The sequence below is a fragment of the Paralichthys olivaceus genome, chromosome 13, assembly GCF_024713975.1.
Source record: "Paralichthys olivaceus isolate ysfri-2021 chromosome 13, ASM2471397v2, whole genome shotgun sequence".
NCBI classification, from domain to species: Eukaryota; Metazoa; Chordata; class Actinopteri; order Pleuronectiformes; family Paralichthyidae; genus Paralichthys; species Paralichthys olivaceus.
In genome coordinates, this window is record NC_091105.1 from 4,651,604 (window position 1) to 4,678,063 (window position 26,460).

The 26,460-nt window shown below is 42.8% G+C and overlaps 3 protein-coding genes across 8 annotated transcripts in view; 2 read left to right on the forward strand and 1 right to left on the reverse strand.

The window, feature by feature from the left end:
- Positions 1 to 1,465: 1,465 nt before the first annotated feature.
- On the reverse strand, positions 1,466 to 6,077 carry dhdds (dehydrodolichyl diphosphate synthase). Of its 3 annotated transcripts, none has more exons than XM_020092564.2 (9): positions 5,957 to 6,077; positions 5,533 to 5,613; positions 4,816 to 4,932; positions 4,567 to 4,709; positions 3,357 to 3,473; positions 3,153 to 3,254; positions 2,926 to 3,040; positions 2,362 to 2,469; positions 1,466 to 2,227 (listed from the first exon to the last, which is right to left on the reverse strand). In XM_020092564.2, the coding sequence occupies exons 2-9, from the start codon at positions 5,593 to 5,595 to the stop codon at positions 1,985 to 1,987; spliced, it is 1,008 nt and encodes a 335-aa protein (XP_019948123.1). In that variant the 5' UTR covers positions 5,596 to 5,613; positions 5,957 to 6,077; the 3' UTR covers positions 1,466 to 1,984. The 3 variants fall into 3 exon arrangements, with proteins under 3 accessions (XP_019948123.1, XP_019948124.1, XP_069393549.1); XM_020092565.2 differs by having other exon boundaries at positions 5,860 to 6,004; XM_069537448.1 differs by having other exon boundaries at positions 5,752 to 5,996.
- A 1,649-nt stretch (positions 6,078 to 7,726) lies between these two features.
- On the forward strand, positions 7,727 to 24,641 carry ago1 (argonaute RISC component 1). 2 transcript variants are annotated; one of them, XM_020092861.2, is made up of 19 exons: positions 7,727 to 8,161; positions 11,527 to 11,713; positions 13,594 to 13,714; positions 14,518 to 14,699; positions 15,174 to 15,310; positions 15,609 to 15,743; positions 15,930 to 16,050; positions 16,250 to 16,397; positions 16,544 to 16,663; positions 16,756 to 16,878; positions 16,995 to 17,128; positions 17,472 to 17,656; positions 17,863 to 18,022; positions 18,388 to 18,478; positions 20,770 to 20,964; positions 21,062 to 21,196; positions 21,289 to 21,390; positions 21,520 to 21,719; positions 21,944 to 24,641. In XM_020092861.2, the coding sequence occupies exons 1-19, from the start codon at positions 8,137 to 8,139 to the stop codon at positions 22,050 to 22,052; spliced, it is 2,610 nt and encodes an 869-aa protein (XP_019948420.1). In that variant the 5' UTR covers positions 7,727 to 8,136; the 3' UTR covers positions 22,053 to 24,641. The 2 variants fall into 2 exon arrangements, with proteins under 2 accessions (XP_019948420.1, XP_019948421.1); XM_020092862.2 differs by having other exon boundaries at positions 15,963 to 16,050.
- A 977-nt stretch (positions 24,642 to 25,618) lies between these two features.
- The window catches only part of ago3a (argonaute RISC catalytic component 3a), a 34,379-nt gene continuing 33,537 nt past the window's right edge, over positions 25,619 to 26,460 (forward strand). For all 3 annotated transcript variants that reach the window (XM_020092863.2, XM_069536624.1, XM_020092864.2), the window contains exon 1: positions 25,619 to 26,450. In XM_020092863.2, the coding sequence (XP_019948422.1) occupies positions 26,432 to 26,450 (19 nt within the window). In that variant the 5' untranslated portion in view covers positions 25,619 to 26,431. The remainder of the gene's footprint in view (positions 26,451 to 26,460) is intronic.

Sequence of the window (26,460 nt, forward strand, 5' to 3'; positions counted from 1 at the left end):
GTAGTTTATTCTGAAATGTAAGAAGCGAACCGGTTCCAGCCGGTTTGCTGTTTCCGCGTCTGTCATTGGACGGAGGCGTGTCACGTGGTGGCGGGGAACGCCCATTTCTTAAAGAGGCAGTACGCTTGCTGGGGAGCGATGCCGCGCAGTGACGCATAGGGGGCGCTGTACCTCAACATCACTACATCTGTGATGGGGTTTTTTTTTGCACCAAGTTTTAAATGTGTTAATGTGATTTTAATAAACACATTAGGTTTGTTTTCCTAGTTTTATCTGTTTGCTATCAGTTGGTATTTGTTTTGCCCATTTGTTTATTTTACTTTAAAAAAATAGGCAGCTTTTAGTTTTCAAGTGTCTAAAAAGGGTGATAATAATAATATTATCTATTTATTTATTTATTTGCATTTACTAAAAATTATTCAAACACATTCATGACAGGATGGACACCAGTGTCTGATGTTGCTACTGCCACCTACTGGGAGTCAGTGCCAATTGTCTTTCCTCATCATGTAGAAAGAAGAAGAAGAAAAAACATCTTATCAAAAACTTTTACAATTTTTCATTTAGCTCAAGATCTTTTAGATCTCAATCTTGAAATTTTAAATCCTCAAACACAAGCTTACAAAAGCCATTATCAATCTTTGATGGTCCCAGTAAAAAGCAGATTATTAACTAACTAGAATGGCTACAGCTAATATTTATCTGCAGCTGTTTACATTGTAGGATGAACTTTTAAAGAAAAGTCACTGTAGGAGGAGGATGTTGCTTAATTTCACAGTTTTTCATGTATCGATCTACATAACCATCGATGGGTGATATCATGTTGTTCGATACCCGGTGCCATCTAAAAAATATGAACCCAGATGCAGATATACCGGCCAACATTCCACTTGAATGAATTCGAGCTGCACCAAATTGCACACTCTCATAGATATCAGTCTCCAAAGTGTTAACGATGTTAAAGAAAGTGAAAAAACATTCCTGGATTCATTGCTTTGTCCGGATCTGCACCAAAATGTTACGGATTCTTTCTTTGGCCTGTGTCTCATCCCTCCAAGAAATTTCATGGAAATCTGAAGCTGCACAGTTGAATTCTATGAAACAAATGCTGCAATAAAAGTATAAAACTGATTTGTAACACAAGCTGAGCTGAACAGAAAACCTCGGCCACATGTTAAACACATTCAGGGCCCTGCAGGGGAAAACAAGTTGGACCTAGTTCAGGGCAGAAGGGCTTGAGGGGCCTTTGAGAAACATTTCAGATGTTATGGAACACAAATCAGTTAGTAATCAGTCGTCATGTGGGAACACCAGGGCTGAGGTCTGTTTCTTTGGGAGAGGAAGCTGATCTGAATGTGTTTTTTCTGTCACAGGAGTCATTCGATTCCATTCAAATGACCAGATTGTCTCAAACCACAAATATCCACAGAAATCCAGAGAAGCATGTGGCACACAAGTAAAAAGGCACGATTCATACTTCCTTTAATCATATCCGACAGACAGTAATGTCTCTGATCTGTTAAGAAAGCTGGTCAAAATCTAGTTACTAGTTCACCAACATCACACTGAAGACACAACACTTTCTTTGGGCCTCGACTATTAATTTGTATTAATGTGAGTGGCTGCTTTAGAAGCGTTTACAAAACACAGGGTCTCTGGGTTTCACACAGAGAATTTGATCTTCCCATCAACAGCATGCATTTCACAGTTAATTCACACAATTGTTTAACTACATCTTGACCAGAAGTTTCCAAACATTAGATTCTTTTGCTTTTTTTAAAATCTACAATCATAAATATCACAATTTTTCTACAGCCCCATGGGGGTAAAATCGCCCTCTTGTATTTTACAAATCAGCAACAAAATGAGCCCGTGCCTAGTAACTGTTCGCTCTTGCGTCTTCTTCCACAGAAGCCCTCATGTGAAGAGGATGGGGGAGTTTCACCTCCTTTCCACCGACTGTTTTTCCCTCTTCGAAGTCTTCCTAGGCCGAGACCCCTTCACTGCATAAGTCATTAAAGTAAGAGTCTCTCTTGTGCTTTAGTGCTTCTAGGAAATCCTGAACTCGTTCTTCCCGGCAGGTGGTGTAGTGCAGCAGAGCCTCTTGTCTCCTCTGGGCGTCCGCAGGTTTTCCATTCCCATGATGCTGCAGGTGCTCTGCTATACAGGCCTGGTCCGCTTCTAGCTGCAGTAAAGCCTGATGATCTTGATGCAGGTCTCTGGCTTTCTAAAATACGAAGCACATTCAAATTCTAATTAGACATAAAAGCAGGAATTGCCTTGATTACAAACATGGTATGTGCTGTATTCTGACATGTGCTCTTTGTGCCAATTCACATATTGGTGGCGCAAAAGCCTTACCTGGATGGATTTATGATTTAGCTGATATTGAAGAATGGCTTCACACAGGTTCCAGAATGAATACTCCGGCCACAGAATTGATTGAAACACTAGACAGGAGTGGGACGTCTGCAGGATGGAAGATAAAAGTTAATCCGTACAAAATCTTAAGTTTATTCATTTATGAATTAAATGAAACCATGAAAACCATACAAACAAAATCCTGTATGTGGATACACTCCAAAACTACAGTTGAGTTTTATAATAAATAGCTGAAGGTTAAAGATAAAATAACTAAAATAACTAAATAATTCCTCTTATTCCCATTTTTTGCAGCTAATGATTGTTGAGATTGAAATACTAATAAACATAACTATGGGGAAAAGGCAAACAAAAAATGAAGCTTTATTCAAAGTGATGTTTGGAGGTGAATATTTTAAGCAGCATAACCGGACAAACAAGTTGAACTAACATTGTGACAGCTCAGGTCCTCGTATCAGAAAATCACTCGTTTGCAGCGATTCCCAAACAGTCAACCAAGCTTGGAAATCCAGATCTTCAATCCTACTTGAATAATTTCCTCACCTGCCAGAGAAGAAAGTCGCTGAGGCGCACCTCTCCAGATGTGCGGATGAGCAGGTCAGGATTGGGAGAATTATTGCTGTACAGACACTCACTTAGCAACGCCTCCGAAACATCACTGAGCATCACAAAGACACACAGAGCTCATTAAAGCATCATCTGGTTAATGTCTTACACTTTATGTCGTGTTATGGATTTGAGTTTAACTATTTATTGTCTAAATTGTTCACCTTGCTTTGATCAGGCCTTCCTCCACTCCCCAAGCCATTTCTCTCACGGAATTTGTGATCTCATATCGTGACGTGTAGGCAAAACACACATTCAGGAAACATCTGCAAAAAAGATTTTATATAAAGTGGTTATTAATCGTAATAAAAATATATAAAATAAAATCTGTATATGTCAGGTGGGTAGAACCACATTGATGAACATACTTGTTGTGAGCTCTGGTTGTGAGCACAGCTTTGGCAATCAGCTGCTGAAGGTCGAGCGGCAGCATATCTAAGTCCCCCAGCACCCGGATACACACACCATGCTTCTCCAGGTTATCCCTGCAGGGGGAGAGAGAGAGAGAGGATGGGGGTTAAGAGGAGAGGAAGAACAGGGAGAACCAGACGACCATGTCTTTTGTTCACAGCCGGTGAAACGTGTCTGTGTACATTTGAGACAGAGACACACAAGGATTGTCTATATAGTCATCTGTGAGCATAGTTTAAAACAGTCTGAAGTTCAGTGTCTTGTGTGCTCGAGGTGAATCACATGTTCAACACAACAACTAACCATCATAAAACGTTGTCTTGGAAGCAGCGGCCATGTAGCTATAAACACAAGGGTTGTAAAACATGATTCACATATTGAAAGTGTCACATCTTTTATACCACTTAGATTCAATTCAAGACCAAACCTGGGATGAAATCGATACCAAAAGTGAAAATACGCGTTTATGTCTGTTAGACTCCACCTCCATCATCCCCATAGGTTTTTTAAGTTTGAAAGACTTAGGACACAGTGCAATGTGCTTCGTAAGCACTTCCAGGCTTTAACCACAAGTAACTGAACTCTCAAGCCACTTATCATTTCACCATGTTCATAAACTTGCCAGCAGGTTAGAAAGCATTAGATTCCACATAGCAGTCACCCTGGGTTAACGTTCATCTGCCTTCGCACTTAGGACCAAAGTTACAGCTTAATTAATAATTAATTAGATAATGAATAGGACAAAACAGTCTGAGTCAGACAGAAATAATTGATAATGTGCATTCCTGTTTATAAACCAGCCTGTGTGACTCTTAGCATGCCTAGCATCTGTCTACTGTATATCTTACTATGTGGGAAATAAGGTGGTGGTTGTGTCAGTGTTGTTGATTATTATTGTGTCAAATTACAACAACTGAAATATTTCCTCCCAGAACAAAAAACCCTCCTGAAGCATTGAACAGACATTTTGATTCATTTTGCAACAACTGAAAGTTTCAGTCTTACAAGGAAACTTGCATAGACTGACTTTAACATCACAGCACTGTAATTGGTTCCCTCAACTTTAAGGAAGCAGTGAATCATAAGATGTATAAATGTGACTAAAACATCCCACGAGCACCAGCGAAGTAAAACCACATTTTAAATCGTTCTCAACTTGAAACTCACCGTTCCTCCAACAGCTTTTCAAACTTCTGCTTGGCCAGCTCCATCAGCCCATCCACCTCGTCTTTAGAGCGCTTGAAGTTCTCAATGCTGAAGGCGTACACTGTCACCTCCTGGATGTTGAGATGTTTACACCAACGTAGTGTCTGGTGTGTGCAAGGAACAACGGATTACACATACAGGGACAAACCATTTGAAGCCCAGGTGACAGGTTTATGAAGGAGACAAACTTTAAACCCAGTGTGTCCTCACATCTGCCAACTTGTTGAAGCCCTGCATATGTCCTTCCTGCCGCTCCATGTTTTTCTTACGTGCAAATCGGCGGTTACCATCCATGATGAAGGCCACATGTTTCGGCATGGGTCCAGCCTGGGGGACACATCACAGATCAGGAGGACAGTCGCAAGAGATGACATGGACATCACATAATGTTAAAATTATACGCCGGCCATATTTCTTGTAAAATGTCCACGTGAGAGAAAACTGGGTTGTTCTTTAAAAACATATCTACGGCAATAAAAAACATAATAATCTTAAGACGTTAAACTGAGCTTGTGGAAACTGTTCAGAGCATTTTGCACTTTTTTACTGGCATTTGATTGAAAAGTGATTATTACAATTAACAGCAAATATGATCACTTGATTGAGAAAATAATAAATGTGAGGTGCAGCCCTACACTGGAGCTGATTGTGATCATGTATTCACTTTGGATTAAAAGAACAGATCGAAGCGTCACTTAAAAATACAGTTGGCGTACAGCTGGTGGCCTAAAAAAGTATTTATATATATTGAAGAATATTGATATTTGTAGAATGAGTCGTGTCTAGTTGCTGCATACGATGTGTGAATGGATCGATGTGTGCTGACAGTCCTATTTGCTTTTTCTCCAGAAATGTGCATATCTGTGTGACACAAACAGAACCTGGAGCTACACACACAGATATTAAACGACACAGATTCACACTCACCTTTAGGACATTGGCTGAAATCTTTTCAATCAGGTTTAATTCACCTTCTTTGATCCACGACATCTTCAGTCTTTAAACGATCTGAGAAAACACGAGGACATCATGAAAATGAACACGAGCCACTGAGCTGCAGAAATAAAATCACCAAGTCACAGTTCAGATGACGGGAAAATAACCTGAATGTCTAATAATCCTGTCATGATAAAAAAGAATTCCCACATGCAGCCATTGACAGATTCCTCCGTTAACTCGACCTGAGCAGCTCTGAGGGGTTTGAATAAAAGCTCGGAGGGAATCGAACGTGGTTCAGAAAACATGTCCTCTTACATGAAACTGCTTCAGTAACTCAAACTACACGAACACACGCTGTCCTCTGCACAGATTCACTCGCATTTCTTCACATTTGTCAGATCTTCCAACTCACAGCTCTTACGATGACGACCTCTTCCGCACTGGAGTCATGTGACGCGGTGACCACTTCCTGCCACGTGACGGTAGATCTCCAAAACACGTGGATGGACTGGATTTTTTTTTTTAAAAAGGGAGGGGCCCGGCTGCAGACAAGATGGCGACAAGACCTCTGTTCTCCATAGGCGCATGCGCAACTCCGCACTAATAATTTCAGAAGTTGGTTCTTATCCCTGTGAAGTTGAATACTCTGATAACACATCAAAATACACAGACTTCATTCTCAAAATACACAAACTTCATTCTCAAAATACACAAACTTCATTCTCAAAATACACAAACTTCATTCATCAGAAACTAAGAAGTTGTTTTAAAAGTTAACTGACACTCGGTACTTTGCACTCTGTCATTTTTACAGTTAAAATAATATAAAGTTGATTCAACAAGTATTTAAAATTTAAAATTTTTACATTACAAAATATATTTTAAACACTGTATAAACAACGTGAATATAGGAGATAGATATGGAGATAGATAGATAAATAGATAGATAGATAGATCGATAAATAAATAGATAGATAGATAGATAGATAGATAGATAGATAGATAGATAGATAGATAGATAGATAGATAGATAGATAGATTTTGTTTTTCAAAGAGGATTCACTCTGCTCAAAGTCTGTGAAATCGAATGATTTGAACTGATTAGTTTGTTTGTTGTTTATCCCTGAAAGTGTTTTTGTCTTGTTAGTTGATCTCTGGACTCTTTATTTTATCATTCAGACTTTTTCTTTTCTCACTACTTTTGTAATTCTGTGTGTTTACACAGTTTGTTAATTCATCATGAAAAGTTTCTTTGTGGATGAAGTTGATTCAACGTTAAAGCAAAGTTTCTCCAGCGTTTCATGTTCTTATATTGAAATAACATGTAACAAATACTGTATGAGCAGGCCGACAGCCTGCTGACACTCCTCTGTATTTTAAACTCAACGTGGATTGAACAACCATTGTTGAAGAAGGCGACTCTTGTATTTTACATAAAGTGCATTCAACTTCTCTGGATTCAGAACATAAATAGTAATTTTTTAATGAAATGGAGAAGTAAATAAAGAAGACGCTTTTGGAGAGAAACTGCAAAGGCCTCACCTCAAGGACTTACCAGCAAAAAAAATGAATAAAAGATCCAAGTTCTCTTTCAAGCTGTGAAATGTTCCCATCAGCTCTCAGCAGCCTTTGGTAAAAGGAGCTAAGTTTTAATCTTTTAACTGAGGAAGCACAAACGGGCAGATGAGAGTTTTCAACTTCTTTCACTGACTTCACTGAAATGTCCAACTTTAAGCAGTGTTTAAATAAAAGCAGTGCAAGTGTATAAAATACAGGACTGATGTAATTTCCGAGTTGCAGTGCATTCCTGTACTTGCATGCGTTTGCACGTGTATTTTTCTATCTGTGCAGCACGTCGAGCTCTCCTGGCCACCGCACTTTCTCCATCACTGACACTGGATTACAATGTGACCGAATGTGGCTGCCTGATTAAATAAATAAAAAAGCAATCACGGACTGTAATGTAATAATAATAATAATGATCACAGATTCACTGTCTGTCGAACAAGAGGAAACCTGCCCTGACTCAAAGCTCCTCTGCTTCACAGACATGCTTAAATATCTGCAGTGCAGTTCCCGCCTCGGCCTGTAGGGTGTGACAGCAAGTTCATCAACAGTTCCATGGCACTTTTTTAATGACAAAGAAGAAGTTTCAGATTTTGGGGGGTGAGGGGCTGGCCTGTTTTTTTTTTTGTTCCGCTGGAGGGTCCTGTCTGGACGCGGAGCGGCAGGAGCACAACACCCCGACCGGGAGGCACCACGTCGCGGGAAATCGGTGAAATCACGGCGGCGTGAGGGAGCGCGCTGCCCCCTAAGGAGGAAGAAGAACCAGCCGTTATCGCCCTCCAGCTCCGGGGTCAACGGGCACGCCAGCGACTGGCAGCTACCGCCGTTAGCCTCAACTCCTCTGCGGGTCCAGGGGGGGCTCTGGCAGGGGCAGGGGGCGGGGGTACACCGAGAAGGGAGACGACCGCACGCCGAGAGGAGGGGGCTGGAAGTCTGATAACGCTTCCAGCCTGAAGGGGCCGGCGGTTTGGCCACAGCACCCCCCCGGACTAGCTAGCTTTGTACCCGCGCGGCTAAGTGAATGGGATGGAGCCGGGACCGTCTGGCGCTGGTAGGTTTCTTTCCCTCTCCAGTATCGAGCAGAGTTACGGCTGCAGGTAGAGACTGCGGTGTTCGGACAGCGAGGCTCCGGAGCCTGGCCTTAGCATCCAGGGGGTGGGTGGGTGGGGGGTGGTATGTGCAAGGGGGCTCCGTGACAACCCCGTGTGTCGAGGAAGAGGGGGTTCTCTTTTAGCAGGCTGCGTGCACAACACTTTGCGGGAAACCTGATCATTTACTCAGGATTGTAGATATTTGCAGCCTCGGCCGTATCCTCAGCCCTGCGCGGGGGCAGGGAGGTCGTGGGAATCTCGGCGAGGAGGGACGAGGTGAAGCCCGCCTTCCAGCAGCTGGCTGCAGCCCGCACCGCTGCCCAGCCTTCCAGTGACAGGTTGTGGCTGCTCAGGTTTAATACCTGTGATCCACAGACAGTGGGGACACAGGCATTCAGGCCCCAACCACCGCGGAGACAAATGAATTATTTATTTAAGTGGAACCAACAATAAGCACCAGTTGAGATGTGCTCACATCTGCAGCTGGATTTCACAAACCCTGATTTTCAGGGGTGAGTTGAAGTGTGCAGCCTCTCTGCAGGTTTAAGAATCACAGCCAGTTCGTATCAGTGCCAGTGCTGAGCTTTATCTTTCAGCTATCATCGATCCCATTTTAATAAACAATGAATGCAGTGACTGACTTCATGCCCAGGTGTGAAGTCCACCCCATCATGGGAGATCTTGGACCTTGGCCTTCAGAAAGAGTTTATATGTTGCATGCAGATGTTCTGAACTCTGAATATTTCCAAGTTGTCTATATTTGCACAAGTTACTCTCAGATCTAAATCACATTGTCGTAACAGATTGAACTCAGTTGAATAGGTTTGATTTATTTTTTTAAAGATTGGTGGGGAAGGGCCCCTGGGACACCTCTAGTGCTGCTGTAGTGTTTAAAGTGTGATGATTCAATGGGCTGTTTTCCAAGATTGAGCTGATTGCCATGTCTAGCTCATGATCAACAGCCAAGTACACAGAGAGCCAACTAGTTTGGCCGAAAACAATTGATGCATAATTGGTTGTTCCTTCTCTTTCATGTACTTGACCTGTTGTGATCTCGTAATGAGCGATTGAGTCTCTGAGTAAATATTAAAGCTGCTCAGTATTTAAAATTGTAAATGGTCCTTTCAGTTTGATAGATTTTTTTTTCAATGAGTTTCAATGTGTTCATAAATTTGAGCCCAGAAGTACTCATCCTCAAGCATGAGCCACACTTGAGATCGGCTGTTACTGTCAGTCAGAATTGAATCTTTACAAGTTTCATACTGGAATCAGAATGTACAAAATAGTTCTCATACTGTCATTTGGAAATTATTCAAAATTTGTTGTAAAGCTGACAAAAAGATCATAAATCAACATTGCCAATTGGCTGTTACTGAACCAAAATACAAGAAAGTACACGAAAATAATCCGTAACCCTCCAGATAAAATATTAACTAAGTCATTCCCATGAAACTTGGGCTTATTACACGTTACGCAATTGTAAAGTCAGTAAATAGTGAGTGTCGTGATCGTTCGTGTTGTGACGCAGCACCAGAGCTCTGATTTAAGTCTTACCGCCTTGGAAAGACTTCTATTGTCTCGGGATATGTGAGAGCGCTGGCGCTACTTCTCACCATCTGCCTTCACTGGCACGAGCGTGAAGTGTGTGTCATTGTGTGTGAGAGTGCAAACGATTGCATGGCACTCTGCGCGCTGACATATTCACACGCATACAGGCTATCTTGCACAGAGTATGTGGTCCACACATGTCCAGTGTCTGTGTTTAATATGTTCCTCAGATGTGTGATTCTACACAGACACAGAGCATCTCTCTGTGTTTTTCTGGCTTCTGTTACTCTTCCTGTCAGTTCGGCTTTTTCTGAAGGATTAGCATCCATGTGATAGAGTGGTGTGTCTGACCCAGGGATTTCCATAGCAGCTATTTAAAGCAGGGCTATTTCAGTTTGGGATACCCAGGCGCCTTTGCACGATGTGGGAACGTGCTCAGTTTAGGACCAAAAAGGCCAAGGTCTCTTCATCATGACCACGGCGTTACCCTGCCTCCTCCCGTCTTCTGCAACAGCCCTACACACACACACTCACACACACACACACAGGTCCCCTGATATCCATGACAATACCGTGTTGCCGTGGTGTCTCCATGGTGAGGCTGGGAATGTAGAGGGGGGCCCCCTGTATTTGTGTGTGTCAGTGTGTGTTCACCGTGGCGAGGGCGCTCCCTCTGTCACACACCCATATTTGTGTGTGAGTGTGAGACAGAGGAGCAGGGCAGCTGGGGTCTTTGTTGTGGTGGAGGAGGGCTGTTCTCTGGGGACCCAGAGGTTAAGGCACTGGGCCCCTCTCAGGCAGGAGTCACAGCTAGCCTCACATCTAGCACCCAGACTGTTTTTGAGGCATGACACTATAGGCACCGATAGTCAATTGGTTTATAGATTATGGAAAAAAAAAAAGAAATAGTTGAAAATGTAGTTGTGCATTCCCAGAACCCCGTCATGATTCCCTCAGCATATTCTTTTTTTCAAACTAACAGTTCAAAACCCAAAGATATTAATTTGAGAATAGCCTAATTTTTTAATACTGGGACTAGCCAATATTTATAACTTCTACAGCTGCTACAACAAAACTGAAATTTGTTTGATAGATTAATTGGACTCGAGGGATCAAATCTGCTAAAATCACTTTTAAGATTTAGCCGGACATGTTTGAAACAAACACGTGGAACATACATATCTTTTGATCACTTTGAATTACTATGAATGAAAATCTGTTAATAATATGTAAAAAAGCATTTTTCTAATTATTTTTTTTATGCCCCACCCCCCACTCCCCACCCCTTGTCCATCCTCATTTGACCAAATCTTCTCGTTCTTCCTCTGTTTTGCTTCACCAATCTTCTCCTCCATCACCCCTTATCTAACTTCAACACATCTATCTTCCTCTCCCCCTCTCCCCGGCCCCAAATGCACACTTTCCTATCTTTCCTCTCCCTGTTCCGTCTGTTACTGCCACTTGCTTTCATGTCCATCTGTCATGTCCTCCTGGCCCCTGCCCACGCTTCCTCTCGACTTTTACCCACATTTCTCATCCTCTTTTTCCTGTCGCTGATGTTCACATCACCTCCTTTGCCCTCTCATGCTCAACCGCTCTTCATCTCTTGTGTGCGTGCTTTGCCAATATCCTTCCTCTGCTTCGACTCGTTCTTTTTCCTGCACTTGCTGTTGCTTTTGTGCACAACCACTTTCCTCATTCCTGCCACCATTGTTTTGAACTTCCTCCCCTCTTCTACCTGTCCTTGCCGATGGCCCCCTATCCTCTGGCTGTCCAGTGCCCATGGGGGTCTTCCCCCCACCCCTGCAGCAGGTGTTCCATGCCCCCCGCCGGCCAGGAATGGGCACCGTGGGCAAGCCCATCAAGCTGCTGGCCAACTATTTTGAGGTTGAGATCCCAAAGATGGACGTCTACCACTATGAGGTGGACATTAAGCCCGACAAGTGCCCACGACGAGTCAACAGGTAATGGAAAGTCACAGTCATGCTTTGTCTTGTGTTTTCTGTCTGTGATGTCCTACATTAATCTGAAAAAATCAGAATGTGTCAGTTCCTATTTGTCATAAGCCGTTATTACTGTGTGGCAGCAAAGCATGAATTTTAAGATGTCAACAAGCAACTGAAATATCTGCTTTGTTGGAAATTGGATAATGAAAGCCCAACGGCCACTTGTAATCACTGTGGTGTCAGTCTTTCAGGAGGCGGCAGCCACAGCCGCCATCAACATGAAGTGAAATTCAGCAGGGATTTATATATGGTGTCATTCTTTGTAAAGACGATTTATTAGTTTTTTCGGGTTGCTTGCCATGTTTTGGGGAAATAAAAGAGTAGAGCTCTTAAATAGAGGATTGATACTCATTTATTACTCATATGTAGGAAAACACATGGATTGGGGTGCAGTATCAGTAGAAGTAACTTGCTCAGATCCTGAACCTTGTGACCTGCTGCACATAATTTAAGTGGTATTGCGTTACATTACTCTTCTCAATGTGGAAGATTAATCTTCTGTGTAAATCAAACAAAGTAGGACTCTAGTTCACACCTTGAAGAGCATAAAGTAATGTGAGGAAACTCCATGAATCTGTACGGAGCTCTTCCATCACTTTTCCCATTCAATTTCTCAGCTGTTACAATTTTAAAAACAAAAAAGAGCTGTCATTACTATCATTTGTCACATTTATTACTTTAATCCAGGCAGAAAACTGCACATAAACATAACCTACAACATTCAGAGGGGGGATGAGTTGTGCAGTTTGCTTTGATGGCTTTGGTCATGGCTCTCCAGAAAGCCCATTCCTCTTCAGGTGAACAAAAAAGAGAGACTGTCTCGTCTGCCTTTGGGGGCGACATGCCACAGAGTGGATGTTTCATCATATTTGATTGTGGAGAACTCCACTTTTCACGAAGGCGTGACTGTCGTCTTTCACTTATCTTAACCTGCATTTGATTCCAAACTGAAATTCTAGTGTCTTGTGATTGTGAACTGGGTTTCAACAAGATATGATTGTTTTTTAGTTTCTACTGTCGCCTTTTGTGTGAAGTTAGGATTTATACACTTTTATTACAAAGGTACATATGTATCAGTGGCATCTGGATATTTGAAGCCAGATGTTTATGAGAAGACGTGGGCAGTTTTAAAAAATTACTTGTGGAATCTCTTTTTGCGTGTTTCCTCAAGTGAAATGAATTACCCAAACTCTGAAAGAAACAACTTAACATAATTAATTTTTGTCTGCTAAAACAGCCTTGACCCTTTGTGTCCTCAAACAATCTGTTGTAGAAATCCTTGCAGATCTCAGCGGCGATTGTCCAGAGATCCCTCGGGGAGAGTCCTTGAGCTTCACTCTTTTCCTAATTGCCAAGTTTGTGAACAGAAACAAGTGAAGCATATCCACAATCTTGTATTTGTTATCAAACCTGCCTCAGAGAACTTGAAATTTGAAAGACGAATCTCTGAAATGTGCATGTGTTGGAACCATTTTCTCACATTCAGAGAGGGTCTTTGAGTTCAGTTTCTTTTGGCTTTAGACAAAAGGTCCAAGAAGGCATGCAAAGGTCGAGCTCTTTGACCTTTCTCTTTTCAGAGCGACTCCTCATCCCCCACGCTCATTTGAAGGCCAAGGCACCGTACGCTGAAAGGTGGCCCACCACCCACACCCTCTCTCCCTTTGTCCTTGCCTTCCCCCCATGACCATGAAATATTGCACCCACCAGCGGTACCCTCCTCGATCAATATTCTGTCATCTGAAGAACTGCCCCCCTCTCACCCGATCACAATAGAGCATCTTGATCAGGCGATGGGTTTCATTGACAGAGTATTGTGTTGTTGTTTTTTTCTCCTACAGGGAGGTGGTGGAGTACATGGTGCAACACTTCAAGCCCCAGTTGTTTGGTGACAGGAAGCCGGTGTATGACGGCAAGAAGAACATCTACACGGTGCTAGCACTTCCAATCGGGAGTGAGAAGGTGAGTGTTTGCAGGGGCTTTGTTGAACAATGCTACAACACACAATAACCAAACCTACAAATCACCTACAAATCTCCCCTCAGGGATCAATAAGTTCTCTCTCAAGCCCAGTTTGGACAAGAATTAGAGTTTCTCTTGTGGAGGAAGTGAATAGCATGCACAATTTACTGTTTGACATTTCCTGCAGAGCCCATATGTCGACCGTTTAAAGACAAAACTCCTACTATCTGGTTTGAGACTAAAAGAAAAGAAACTCAATAAGAGTACTGCTTTCTGTTATCTGTAATCTTAAAGATATATTTTTTATATATATTTTTAAGATGTAAGCTCATGGGAATACCTTTATTTGCTACCTTGCAGAGATTAAGTCAAGAAGATGTATGCCACCTTTATATCTGTCTAGTAATCAAAGTGCCACAGACAGTAGCCAGTTAGCTCAGGTTAGCAAAGACACTGGAAATGACTTTGAGAAGATATATGAAGGCACATTATCCCCTTTAAAACGGCAACTTGTTATCTTTACACATTTGTATTTGTAACACGAATCGCAGCATGACAAACACAGGTACAATGACATACAGTCATAGAGAGGAACTCATTAGGTGTGAGGGGAAAACTCATGTTGGCTTGTGGGTTGTTGTCATGTCAGTAACAGGTAACCAGGCTAAAAGCTGCCTTCGCCCTTTTGAGTAATAATTTGCATTAAACCACACAGCCAGATGTTTTTTATTTTACCCATGTTCCTGTTCTCCTGCAGTTTTTGTTCTTCATCGCTTCTCTCTGTTTGTCCTCTGTCTCTCCAGGTGGATTTTGAGGTGACCATCCCAGGCGAGGGTAAGGACCGAATTTTCAAGGTGTCCATCCGTTGGCTGGCCAAGGTGTCATGGCGCCTGCTGCAGGAGACTCTGGTCAGTGGCCGCCTGCAGGTCCCCCTCGACTCAGTTCAAGCCCTGGACGTGGCCATGCGCCACCTGGCCTCTATGAGGTAAAAAAAAATTGGATAGATAGGTGCATTGTATGAATGTGTGTGTGAATGGCAAACAGCTGTACTGTGAGTGGGTATCAAGACTAGAAAAGTATATAAATACAGACCATGACTGGAATAGTCATGTTTATGAAGAGGTTAACTGGATTGCATCAGACCATCTTAGCTCCAGGGGTCCAGTCACTAAACAAAAGATGCTGGTCAAAAAGGAAAACAGCTAATTCACAGATGTTTCTTTTTTTGCCTGTTTCTCCTCCAACCACACATATTTGATTAACAAAGCTCTGTTCTTTAGTCCAATTTTAGTATTTTCCATTCAGGTCTTCTTGTTTTTTTTAATGGTTACCAAGACTTATTCTGACACCTCCTACATGAGACATAAGCTTTACTCAACACAAGTCAGTGTATTAATTCAGTGAGGTCATTCTGTGTGTTCATTATTTTCACTTTCTCCCCTCTACCTCCTCTAATTAGGTACACTCCAGTGGGCCGTTCATTTTTCTCCCCACCTGAAGGATACTACCACCCACTGGGCGGGGGGAGGGAAGTCTGGTTTGGCTTCCACCAGTCTGTGCGCCCCGCCATGTGGAAGATGATGCTTAACATTGATGGTGAGTCACTGAAGACAAGCTCACCAGAGCGTGTGAAGTCACTCGGTGATCTCAATGTGGGATTTGTTTCCTGACATTGCATGACTAGACAGGAACAGTGGCACAGAAATGCTGAAAAGTAAAATTTAACAGAAAGCAGATGTGAAATGTTTGTTACTCACCTTTGTAATAGCTGCTCGTAACATTAGACTCTATTCAAGTTTTAGGATTATACAGATTAAAGGTGTGGACATCCATGCACCTTCTGTCAGGTTTCTCATCTTCACTGGATTTATTGGTGTTCTCTGTCTCCCTCTAGTGTCTGCCACGGCCTTCTATAAAGCCCAGCCTGTAATTGAGTTCATGTGTGAGGTTTTGGACATTCGCAACATTGACGAGCAGCCCAAGACTCTCACTGACTCACAAAGGGTTCGGTTCACAAAGGAGATTAAAGGTGCATTGCTGGAGAGGATGAAAGTCCCAGACACTGAAAATATTTTTCACACAGATGTCGCTAATCAAAGCATATTTACTTAATTTACACCTGGCACATGAAAACGCTGTCATTATGTTTGCATTTGTGAGTGTGATGATTCCTTTGCTTCTAACAATTTCATGTGTCTTCCTTTGTCACTATGAGTTAATTCTTGTGTACCCGGCTTGGTGTTGGCAGGCTTGAAGGTGGAGGTGACCCACTGCGGCCAAATGAAGAGAAAATATCGTGTATGCAATGTCACCCGACGTCCTGCCAGCCATCAGACGTAAGTCAACAGTCGGCATTAAGTTACAGTTTATTACATTAATAACAGATTCTTTTGTGAATACAAAAACTGCAAGCTTGACTGACGCTCATGTCCTGAAAAGACATTTTTAATTTATTAGTTTTGGAGTCTGAAAACGTGTGTACTTGTCCTTTTTTCTGGACAGATAATAATTAATGTTTCTCTGTCTTTTTGACAGGTTTCCCCTCCAACTTGAAAGTGGGCAGACAGTAGAATGTACAGTGGCCCAGTACTTCAAGCAGAAGTACAATCTGCAGCTTAAGTACCCCCACCTACCCTGTCTACAGGTGGGCCAGGAGCAGAAGCACACCTACCTGCCCCTGGAGGTGAGGAAGTTCAAGGACGATTACATTTCTGCCGTTCAAACATTTAACCAACCGTCTTGTGCTCATATGTAATCTTCAGTAGCAGCATTAGTGCACGTAAATAACCAATGCTTACACCCCACTGAATTGAGATTTACATGTTCCAGGTGTGTAACATTGTAGCAGGTCAACGATGCATTAAGAAGCTGACAGATAATCAGACCTCCACTATGATCAAAGCCACAGCTCGCTCCGCACCCGACAGACAAGAGGAGATCAGCCGGCTGGTGAGTTGCATAGAAATAATTTAAATGAGTAATATTTAGTGTTTAAGTCACAAAGGCAACAAGATATGAACGATGACTTTCTCTCTCCACAGATGAAGAACGCCAACTTCAACCTGGACCCGTACATCCAGGAGTTTGGGATCAAGGTGAAAGATGACATGGCTGAAGTGACGGGCAGAGTGCTCCCGGCCCCAATCCTGCAGTATGGAGGACGGGTAAAATAATTAATCATTTGTCAGCTTAAAAGATCAATTTTTGAGTTAAAAGTAATCTCTCAAAAGTGTGTTTGCTGTAGCTCTGACCTGATTTTCTCTCTGTGTCTTTTGAACAGAATCGTGCCATAGCTACCCCCAACCAGGGAGTGTGGGACATGAGAGGAAAGCAGTTTTACAACGGCATTGAGATCAAAGTGTGGGCGATTGCCTGCTTTGCCCCCCAGAAACAGTGCAGAGAGGAGGTGCTCAAGTAAGAACTAATGAGCGGGAGCAGTGAGGTTTCATTCTGTGAAGGGGAATTAAATTAAATGTCCTAAAACGTTTCTGACTGACTTGTATTTGATCATAGTAAATTAGGTCCACTTTTAAATTGTAACTGTAAATGTAAATTCTGCAAATTTAGGTTCCTTCGTTCTTTAAAAGTACATTTCTATTCCAAAAAGAGATTTTAAGACTTTAGGACAGAGAGATCAAAAACTGTGGACATGATCACTCTGACTGTGTAAGACAACAGATATTGAACAGTTCAGCATTAAAAACCTGAACTAACTTTAGCTTGCATAGCTAAATAAACTACTCTGGTCTCCTCCCAGGAACTTCACAGACCAGCTGCGTAAGATCTCCAAGGATGCTGGGATGCCAATTCAGGGCCAGCCATGCTTCTGTAAATACGCCCAGGGAGCCGACAGCGTGGAGCCCATGTTCAGACACCTGAAGAACACCTACTCTGGTCTACAGCTCATCATCGTCATCCTGCCAGGAAAAACTCCGGTCTATGGTATTCTATCTTATTTTACATTCGATACAAATAATTAGGTAATGAAAAAATAAAGTGAGTATGATACTCATCAAACCGCTAAAGACATACTTCGCTTTCAGAAAATACACATAAGGAAACAGCAAGACAGATAATTGGGAAGCTGACTTCACTAAACGCTTCTTCTGCTCTTTAGCATCATTGTTTTTCTTGTTTTTCTTTTGTAGCGGAGGTGAAGCGTGTGGGAGACACCCTCCTTGGCATGGCCACCCAGTGTGTTCAGGTGAAGAACGTGGTGAAGACGTCCCCTCAGACCCTCTCCAACCTCTGCCTCAAGATCAACGTGAAGCTGGGAGGCATCAACAACATCCTGGTGCCTCATCAACGGTGAGAAGCTGTTTGGCTTCTTCTGAATTTGTTGCAAACATTTATTTAGCTGGAGAACAGCTGTGATAACCTCGATGACATGAAACTGTCACGTACAACAGTTATTTGACCATATATTTATTCCTGTCATACCCTTCATGTTGTACAGGTCATTTTTAAATAACGCTTTAGATGTGTCACTTTTCTATAACCGGCATCCATGAACAACAACCGCTCTTAACAATTCAAGTGAAAGCCCCCGGTGTTCCACTGGATGAAGTGAATTTACCCGTCTCAGCTCTCAGCCTGGGATGACAATATAACTACCCTGCACTGTCTTTATGAGCAAATGTAAATCGCATCTCCTCCTCCATTTGTACTCACAGGTCAGCAGTGTTCCAGCAGCCGGTTATCTTCCTGGGAGCAGACGTCACGCACCCCCCGGCTGGAGATGGCAAGAAGCCCTCCATTACTGCTGTAAGTCTCCGAAATAACGCCTTCATTTAACTACACCAGTTTACCTTGAACACAATCTCAGGAAAAGGAGGGGAACGAACTATCGTGCGTTACAAAGACCGAGGCCATTTGTCAAATGTGGGTGTGCATGTTCAAGGCTTAGGTGGGGGTGGTGACGTGTTTTTGTTCTGGTGACTTCTGAAGGGCATTTCTTATGATTCCTTCTTATTTAACGTCTAAACGATGACTGATCAATCGAAAGATAATGCTTGTAAAAGTGAAATTAATTGTTAGATGCAACGATAGATTGTGTAATTACTTCCTGTGACGGTAGTATTTATAGATCATTGGCTGTAGAAGTACAACAGATTTGAATGGACAGAGTGAGACACATTTTAAATATGCTGCATTGCCACTGCAGGGACCAGGGTCTTAAATAAGTCCCAGGAAATCTTTTTAACCCCCCCCCCCCTCAAAAAAAGTACCTGCTTATGAAAATACAGGAACCTTTAGTTTAGGGCTTGCTGCACTGAAAGTCTTTAAAGTCTTAAATATGTTCAAATATGACTTGCTTAGGTCTTAATTATTTAAAATTATCATTTTTAACATGAACTTAATGCTAGTTCCTCCATGCTTTAACAATGGTTATCTACATTATTACCTTATCATCAATTATTGGGAAGTGTAAGTAATTCTGGGGCTCCGATTCCCATAATGGTTGTAGATGAAAACTGAAATACAGTCGTCTTTTTAACACCAGTACCTTAATGCTTTTGGCTGCAACTTAGATCAACCAGCAAGTTAAAGTAATGAATGTATTCATGTCGCAGAATTGATCAACATGAATATCCTCCACGTTCTGTCCACAGCTTCTGTATCTGATGGACACAGAAGCTCAGTTAGCTGCGACACACAGATGACATCGAATCTAAATGTATATCTGGGGAATAGTTGCCTTTATGATCTGGATTTGAACTTTGGTCTGAGCCATAAAAGACTTGTTTTACATATTCAGAAGCGAATCATTGAAAGTGATAGTTAAGTGTGGCTGGATTCAGCACTACTTTCATAGCCATATAAAAAAAAAACTGCATCAAGGAGATGTAAATTATGCAAATGACCTCAGGATGTCGTAGGAAAACAAACACACATGGTTGGTTTAGGTTGCTTGGTAACAGTGGCACTGGGTGACCATGGCGCACAGCAGCGCTGGTAGAGAAGAATCCTATCAAGAAATAAATAATGTTTGAGACAGAAGAGCTTTAACATCCTTAATCTCTTATCAGATTTAGCTCACATATTAATATAGCCTGTTTTTGGTTTCACTGTTAACATGAATGTACAATAGAAATGGACCAACAGTAATATGGATGTTGACTGTGGAGGAATTCATCACCTCGGGCACTGGTGATTCAGTTTGAGATTTTCATTAAACCATCATTAGATTTAGTCGTAATTTACAGGTCTATTAGGTATTACAGGCTTTTCATAACACAACACATATTTTAGAGCTGTAGAAATGTTTTGCATGATCAACATTTCAAAACACCAACTTACACTTTGTCTGATAAATTAAATTAGTGCTCAAGGCCCCAACAGCGTCATGCTTTGAGAGTCTGCATCATTACAAACGTCTGTATTTAAGTTTTGTTTAGTACACAATAAATGAGGCTGAACAAAAGAAAAAAGAAATAAGAGAGGAGTAGGTGAGCTCATCACTGACTCGCGTTCAGAAAGGAAATGACGTCAACCCTCGTCTGCTCTTGACCTCAGCTCAGCTGTGGTTGGCTGTGTTGTTGCCTAGCAATTATGACAAACGCTTGAGTCACGCGGCGGAGAGGAACCGGCAGAGAGGAGAGGGTCTGTCTCGATCCTCCTGACTGAGGAGAAAACCGGTGAAAAGTGGTGATTGTAGATGATTCAGGAGAGATTTGAAGGAAGAAAACGAAAAGGTCGATGCTGAGCCTGCCACACTTTCTGCTCGAAGCCTCTAGGGGAAGCTAACATACAAAAATACATATTAAGAAAAACAAATGGTAAAACTGAGAGAGTGCAGTTAGACCTTCCCACTTAAAATGCTCTAAATCCACACCTAATTATTATTGTGATAACTATATTTCATTTTTGTTATTTTTTTTTTCTCAGCAGCATATTTCTTTTTAATGTCGTTTTTATTTTGTGTGACAGAGCCTGTGGGTTTATTTGGAGAACAAACCACCTCATTGTGTCCAGTGGCACAGATGTTTGCCTATATGTCACTAGTACGACTCTTATCACTAATCCTGACTATGCCTTGTTCCTCTCTCTCCCAGGTGGTAGGCAGTATGGATGCTCATCCCAGCAGATACTGTGCCACAGTGCGAGTCCAGAGACCCAGACAGGAGATCATTGAAGACTTGTCTTACATGGTGCGAGAGCTGCTAATTCAGTTCTACAAGTCGACTCGCTTCAAGCCCACCAGGATCATTTTCTACAGAGATGGCGTTCCTGAGGGACAGTTGCCGCAGGTATGTGAGATGGGATGTTTTTTGATTATTTTGTTTTTGATAGCTGCCGTATTAAACACCATATCCATAAGTGCTAATAAGGAACTCTCTTGTATAGATTCTCCATTACGAGCTCCTGGCCATCAGAGACGCCTGCATCAAGCTGGAGAAAGACTATCAGCCAGGCATCACCTACATTGTGGTGCAGAAACGCCATCACACACGACTCTTCTGTGCTGACAAGTCTGAAAGAGTGAGTCTTTTATTACTGAAACAATTTGTACTTATAAAACAAATCTGTTTTCTTTTGCTTGGTAATTCTAACCCTGCCTCTTCTTTTGATAGATTGGGAAAAGTGGGAATATTCCTGCAGGGACGACAGTGGACACCAACATCACTCATCCCTTTGAGTTTGACTTCTACCTGTGCAGCCATGCAGGCATACAGGTAATAACAGAAACAAAATGCCTTCCTGCTCGTGGGTAATTGCATTTTTAAATTCCCTGATTAGACAATAAGACGAATACCCTTGACTCCAAATACCACACATCATATCCCTTCTCTGTCTGTCTCTAGGGTACCAGCCGACCGTCTCATTACTACGTCCTTTGGGACGACAATCGTTTCACGGCTGATGAGTTGCAGATTCTAACCTACCAGTTGTGCCACACATATGTGCGTTGTACCCGCTCAGTGTCCATCCCTGCTCCAGCCTACTATGCTCGTCTTGTGGCCTTCCGTGCCCGCTACCATCTGGTGGACAAAGAACATGACAGGTTAGTGTGGGTGTGAAACTTGTAAAGGTTTCTCACTCTTTGAAAGCATTGTGATCCCATATTTGGTTCCCAGAATTCTAACGACGAAAGTACATTTATTCTACTACACTGCCTGTTTATGAAGTCAACTGTTTTGAACCATGTGTCATCGGTGACTTTATTTCAATATTCTCACATGAAGAGTAGCTGATCTTTTGTATTTTCTTTCCCTGTTGTCTCTGCAGTGGCGAGGGCAGCCACGTGTCTGGTCAGAGTAACGGTCGGGACCCACAGGCGCTGGCTAAGGCTGTTCAGATTCACCACGACACCCTGAGGACCATGTACTTTGCCTGAGATACACACACCATCACAACTATCAACCCCTCCCACCTCATTTCTACCTGAGTGGGCAGACGGCCCACCGTCACCTCATCCCCATCCCTTATTCCCAATGACTGCCCACCACACACACACACACACTCCACAGACCTGACAGTCAATCACCCAAATCCAAGAAACGTAAAGCCCTTCACCTGTAAAACACAGGCAGACTCAACAGCCTCATGCACTCAAAAGGTTATGAATATTATTATTGTCATTTTGTTCTCTTTTTACTTTTCCAGGACTCTATTGCTCTTTTTATGTTGAATTTTTAAAACGTGGGTATTATTATGTAATTGTATTGTACGCTACCTTCACACTCCTATGTATTTAAGTATGCAATACGGATGGGAGGAAAATAGGCGATAAAAAGAAAAACACTTTTTAAACTGCCACCACAATGCTGCCTCTTTACCATCCGAACGCGGGATACCAGTGTTCCAAGCCCCTTAGTATGGGGATCCTCCAGAGGGGTGGTACTGGGCACGCACACTTACATGTATCATTTTAACGTTGCCATGAACTACATTCATGTTTTTTATGTTTTTTGAATAATGTTATTTCTTTTAAACTGCCTTGAGGAGTGTGAGGTATGGTACATTAGCACTTAGTGTTAGCATGTAGGTGCCACCAGTCCTGCACATAAGAGTTTGTTAGTAGATGTGAGGCTAGCCCTCTGGTCTTCACATTAGCAGAGGCAGACAGAGCAGGTGTAGCATATCGTAGACACAGGAGAAAAGTCCTGCCGTGCACTCTGTGCTGGTTAGCCAGTCCCTTAGAGATTTAGCCTATAGCGGCAACCTTAGCATAACAGTAGAGGGACCATTTGCATAGAGTGTATCCAATATACTGGCACCCCATGCACCTAAACCAGCATTATTAACCAGCCAAAAGTGATGCCAACCAATGGAAAAGGGGCACTTAAACAGGAAGAGAATCTTTTATTTCTGTCTTTTACGATATATGAGGCACTTTTTATTTACTTATTGTTTTGTTTTTTTACTTCGAAATGGTGAGACTTGTTTGTACTGAGGGTTGACACACACACACTAGGTTGAAGTTTTCCCACTCGCACAGCTTTCAGAACAAATAGGTAACTAAGGCAATAGGCAACACCTCTCTGTACATTTGATAACAGGCAAATTCAGTGTGAAGTCTATGATCACTTAAGTGCTGCAAAGCTGAACTCTCATTCAGCAACTGACCTTGCTCCGATCATTCTGCACATTCCCACACGGATCAGTGCAGATGACGCCAGATTCCACCCACGCACATCTTTGCGTACCTGTACACAGCATCCTGCACATGTCCCATTTTTATACAAAGCTCTTTTCCTCTGCAGGCATTTACAACTCACAGCCTGAATAGCAGAAGCACACCCCCCCCGCCCTCTCAGTCTCTCTCTCAGCATGTAGAGACCAACCTCTTCAAATGCACTTGTCCCCTTATTTCCCTCCAAGCCAAACTGTCACTTGTCACCTTTTCCATCATCACCTCGTCTTCTAACTTTCACTTTTAACCTGAAGCATCCCCTGCCCCAATCCCTTAGCTTGTGTTCGCCAATCCCCATTGGTGCTCTGTGTGCATGGGCGACACAGATATGGGATTGCTACATTGGACAGGGTAGGCAAATATTAATGATTCTTAATACGCCCTGCCTTTACATCTCGTCACTTTCTGTATTAATTAAAAAAAAAAAATGCATGTAATTATTCTTCGACTGGATATTCTGAGCCACCTTATTTGGGTTTTCTTAGAGGTAGGAGCCACGTGCTCACCACTGCCTGTCAGTTGTTTTGCCTCGATTGTGTAATGGTTATAAAAACTGCTTTTTCTTTCATTATTATTATTATTATGATGATGAATATTGTGACTAGTGTCAGAGTGTATCCTCTAGAGGGCACTGTGGAGACGGTCTCAAAATTCCACCTCAGTTGCCCTTTAAGCGCCTCAAATCTTGTCTGATGGTCAGAGCCCCTTTGAGCTGAAAGGGATCAAAAGATGAGAGATCAGATGAGTTTGATTTTTAAAACATGTTTATGAACTTAAATAATCAAAATGCCTTTGTACACCGTTTTACTGATCCTTCATTGTGTCCGGGGTGATTTGTATATATAAATATATAATATTAACCTGTCCTGTATTTTGGCTCACCAGTTGCCGGGCCTTTCACAGTTGGGGCCAGTGTTCTACCCCTCATTCTGTGCTTAAAAAAAGATACAAAAAGAATTCAGTCTGGGGGCATTTTCCCAGCACCACTGAAACCAGATGCAGTTCTTCAGTCACTGAAGCCACAAAGCACCTTGCAAAGGGGGAGACCAAATGGCAGTCACCCTGGAAATGCATCATGTGGACACCGGAGAGTCCACGTTCTCCACACAGCCTCACTGTCTGACGAAGCAATATTGAAGCCACTGATCAACAACAGTTCTTGTCATAGCACTTCCCAGTAGATTTGAATGAAAGGATGCAGAAGCATATTATTTTGGCTCTGTATGTGATAGTATGGGAACTCTGTTGGGGAGGGTTATTTTTTAAAGAAAATAAAATTGTTTTTTATTACTCCTGTGTGTTTTTTTTAATACCTTTAACCAGGAACTTGTTTACTTCTTGACCAGATCATCATACACGGATGTTTATTGTGCCTTTACGGACCCTCTCTACAGAAACGTGCCCGTTCTGTTGCCGAGCACAGAAATCATTGACACGAATCAGCTTAGTCCTTAATTCTATAAGCAAAATTGACAAAAACCCACTGGTACCAGCTCCAGAGATACAATAACATAAGAGAAGAAGTTTACCACATTAAAGCAACAGAGACGGAATATTAAAAATACACACTCAGTGGAGGTAATAAACTAAAACAAATAAAACAAAAATGTAAAAATGTGCCTCTTTGCTAGAGGACTAAATTGTTTCTGAGTACCTAGAGAAACACTCGGGTAAACTCAACATTTTCATGGTTTTATGCAGACCCCTGGTCAGTTGTCATCATTTCATTACTTGGACTCAACTCAGTCGGAACAAGACATAAACAGATGAAATGTTCCCCAAACTTAAATGGTTGAACATAAACCATATATAAAAAAGTGTAATGTTCCTATGGTAGAGTAAACAGATAGAAATATGTGTAATATAATGAGACATTTTAAATATATGTAAGTGTCAGGCTGGACTAGATCAGTGTCTGGAGGAATAATGAAAAACATGTGCTGGTTGATAATAATCTCAATATTTTACTGATCTCATACTCGTGTGGCTCCTGGGCAGTTGTCATCATTTGATTACTTTGGTTTCAATTCAAAAAATCTTTCTCTCAGAATCTTTAAAAAACTGAATCCAGATCAGGAAACAATTTGACATCAAAGCAGATGACAGGTCCCCCCCTGAAACTCTTTCGAACCAGATCGTGATAATCCAGAGATCGTGGTGACACCAAGTTGAAAACGTATAATTATAATTCATATATTCACCGAGGAGCGAACCGAGGGTTTCACTGAAGGCGGAGTAGTTTGTTCTGACGTCCTGACAGTGAGCCCACCTCTTCCTGTCGGTGTCAGGAGGCAACTTCACCATATTTAGCTGGTTCGCCGAAGCCCAGCAGAGTTGATCTGTCAACCCGGACCGAGAAGCCCGAGACGTGTCGGCGGATACAACCCGGCGCTGACAGCTCGATTTCGGCTGCGGGACGCGAACCGCACGGGACGACGTCGCGGGGGCCTCGGTGCTCGGAGAGCAGGGGGGGGGGGCCGAGTCAGCGGCTGTTTTCAACCCGAGAAAAAGTCGCCGTCGTCTGTCAGAATTCCAACTATCCCAGCCGAGCTAGCTAAGAGCCGTAGCCAGCCCTCCGGGACGCTCGCCGCGCCGCAGACACGGATTAACGTGGCCCGGGTTCGGATGTGTGTAGCGATTGATTTGGACTCTGTGACCCCCGCGGTGATGATCTCCTGACGGCTCCTCTCGTCCGCTCCAGCTACTTTCCTCCACAGCCCGGCTAGCGAGCTAACTTGGCTAACTAGCAACTGCCACAGCGTCGCGTCGAGGAGCCAGCAGCTCCTCCGCCGTGGCACTGAACCCCGACTGGAAACGTTGACCGTGTCCGGGGACGCGGAACGGAACGACTCCCCGGGCCGGCGAAACGAAACCCACCGTACCGAAGAGAAGGGGGGGCTCCGCCGGTTTGACAGCCCGCAAGGGAGGAGGAGGAGGAGGAGGAGGAGGGGGAAGCTAACCGAGAGCGGGGCACTGCAGAGGCGGTGCGCTGCCGGAGGAGACACCGGACTGAACGGAGGAAGAGTCCCGAACATTTGACAACTGTGATCCGGGAAGTGAACCGGGCAGAGACCTCATGAATGGAAATCGGAACTACAGGTAAATGATT

What these genes read in the sequence shown, in the direction of transcription:
- ago1 (XM_020092861.2), top strand. Translation starts at nt 8,137, where the DNA reads ATGGAGCCGGGACCGTCTGGCGCTG. An exon ending in TCCTGCAGTATGGAGGACGG is followed by an intron (nt 16,879 to 16,994) that starts GTAAAATAATTA and finishes TCTTTTGAACAG; the next exon opens with AATCGTGCCATAGCTACCCC. An exon ending in ATCCTGGTGCCTCATCAACG is followed by an intron (nt 18,023 to 18,387) that starts GTGAGAAGCTGT and finishes TTGTACTCACAG; the next exon opens with GTCAGCAGTGTTCCAGCAGC.
- dhdds (XM_020092564.2), bottom strand. Translation starts at nt 5,595, where the DNA reads ATGTCGTGGATCAAAGAAGGTGAATTAAACCTGATTGAAAAGATTTCA. An exon ending in GCTTCAACAAGTTGGCAGAT is followed by an intron (nt 4,710 to 4,815) that starts GTGAGGACACAC and finishes TGCACACACCAG; the next exon opens with ACACTACGTTGGTGTAAACA. An exon ending in GCGACTTTCTTCTCTGGCAG is followed by an intron (nt 2,470 to 2,925) that starts GTGAGGAAATTA and finishes TCCATCCTGCAG; the next exon opens with ACGTCCCACTCCTGTCTAGT.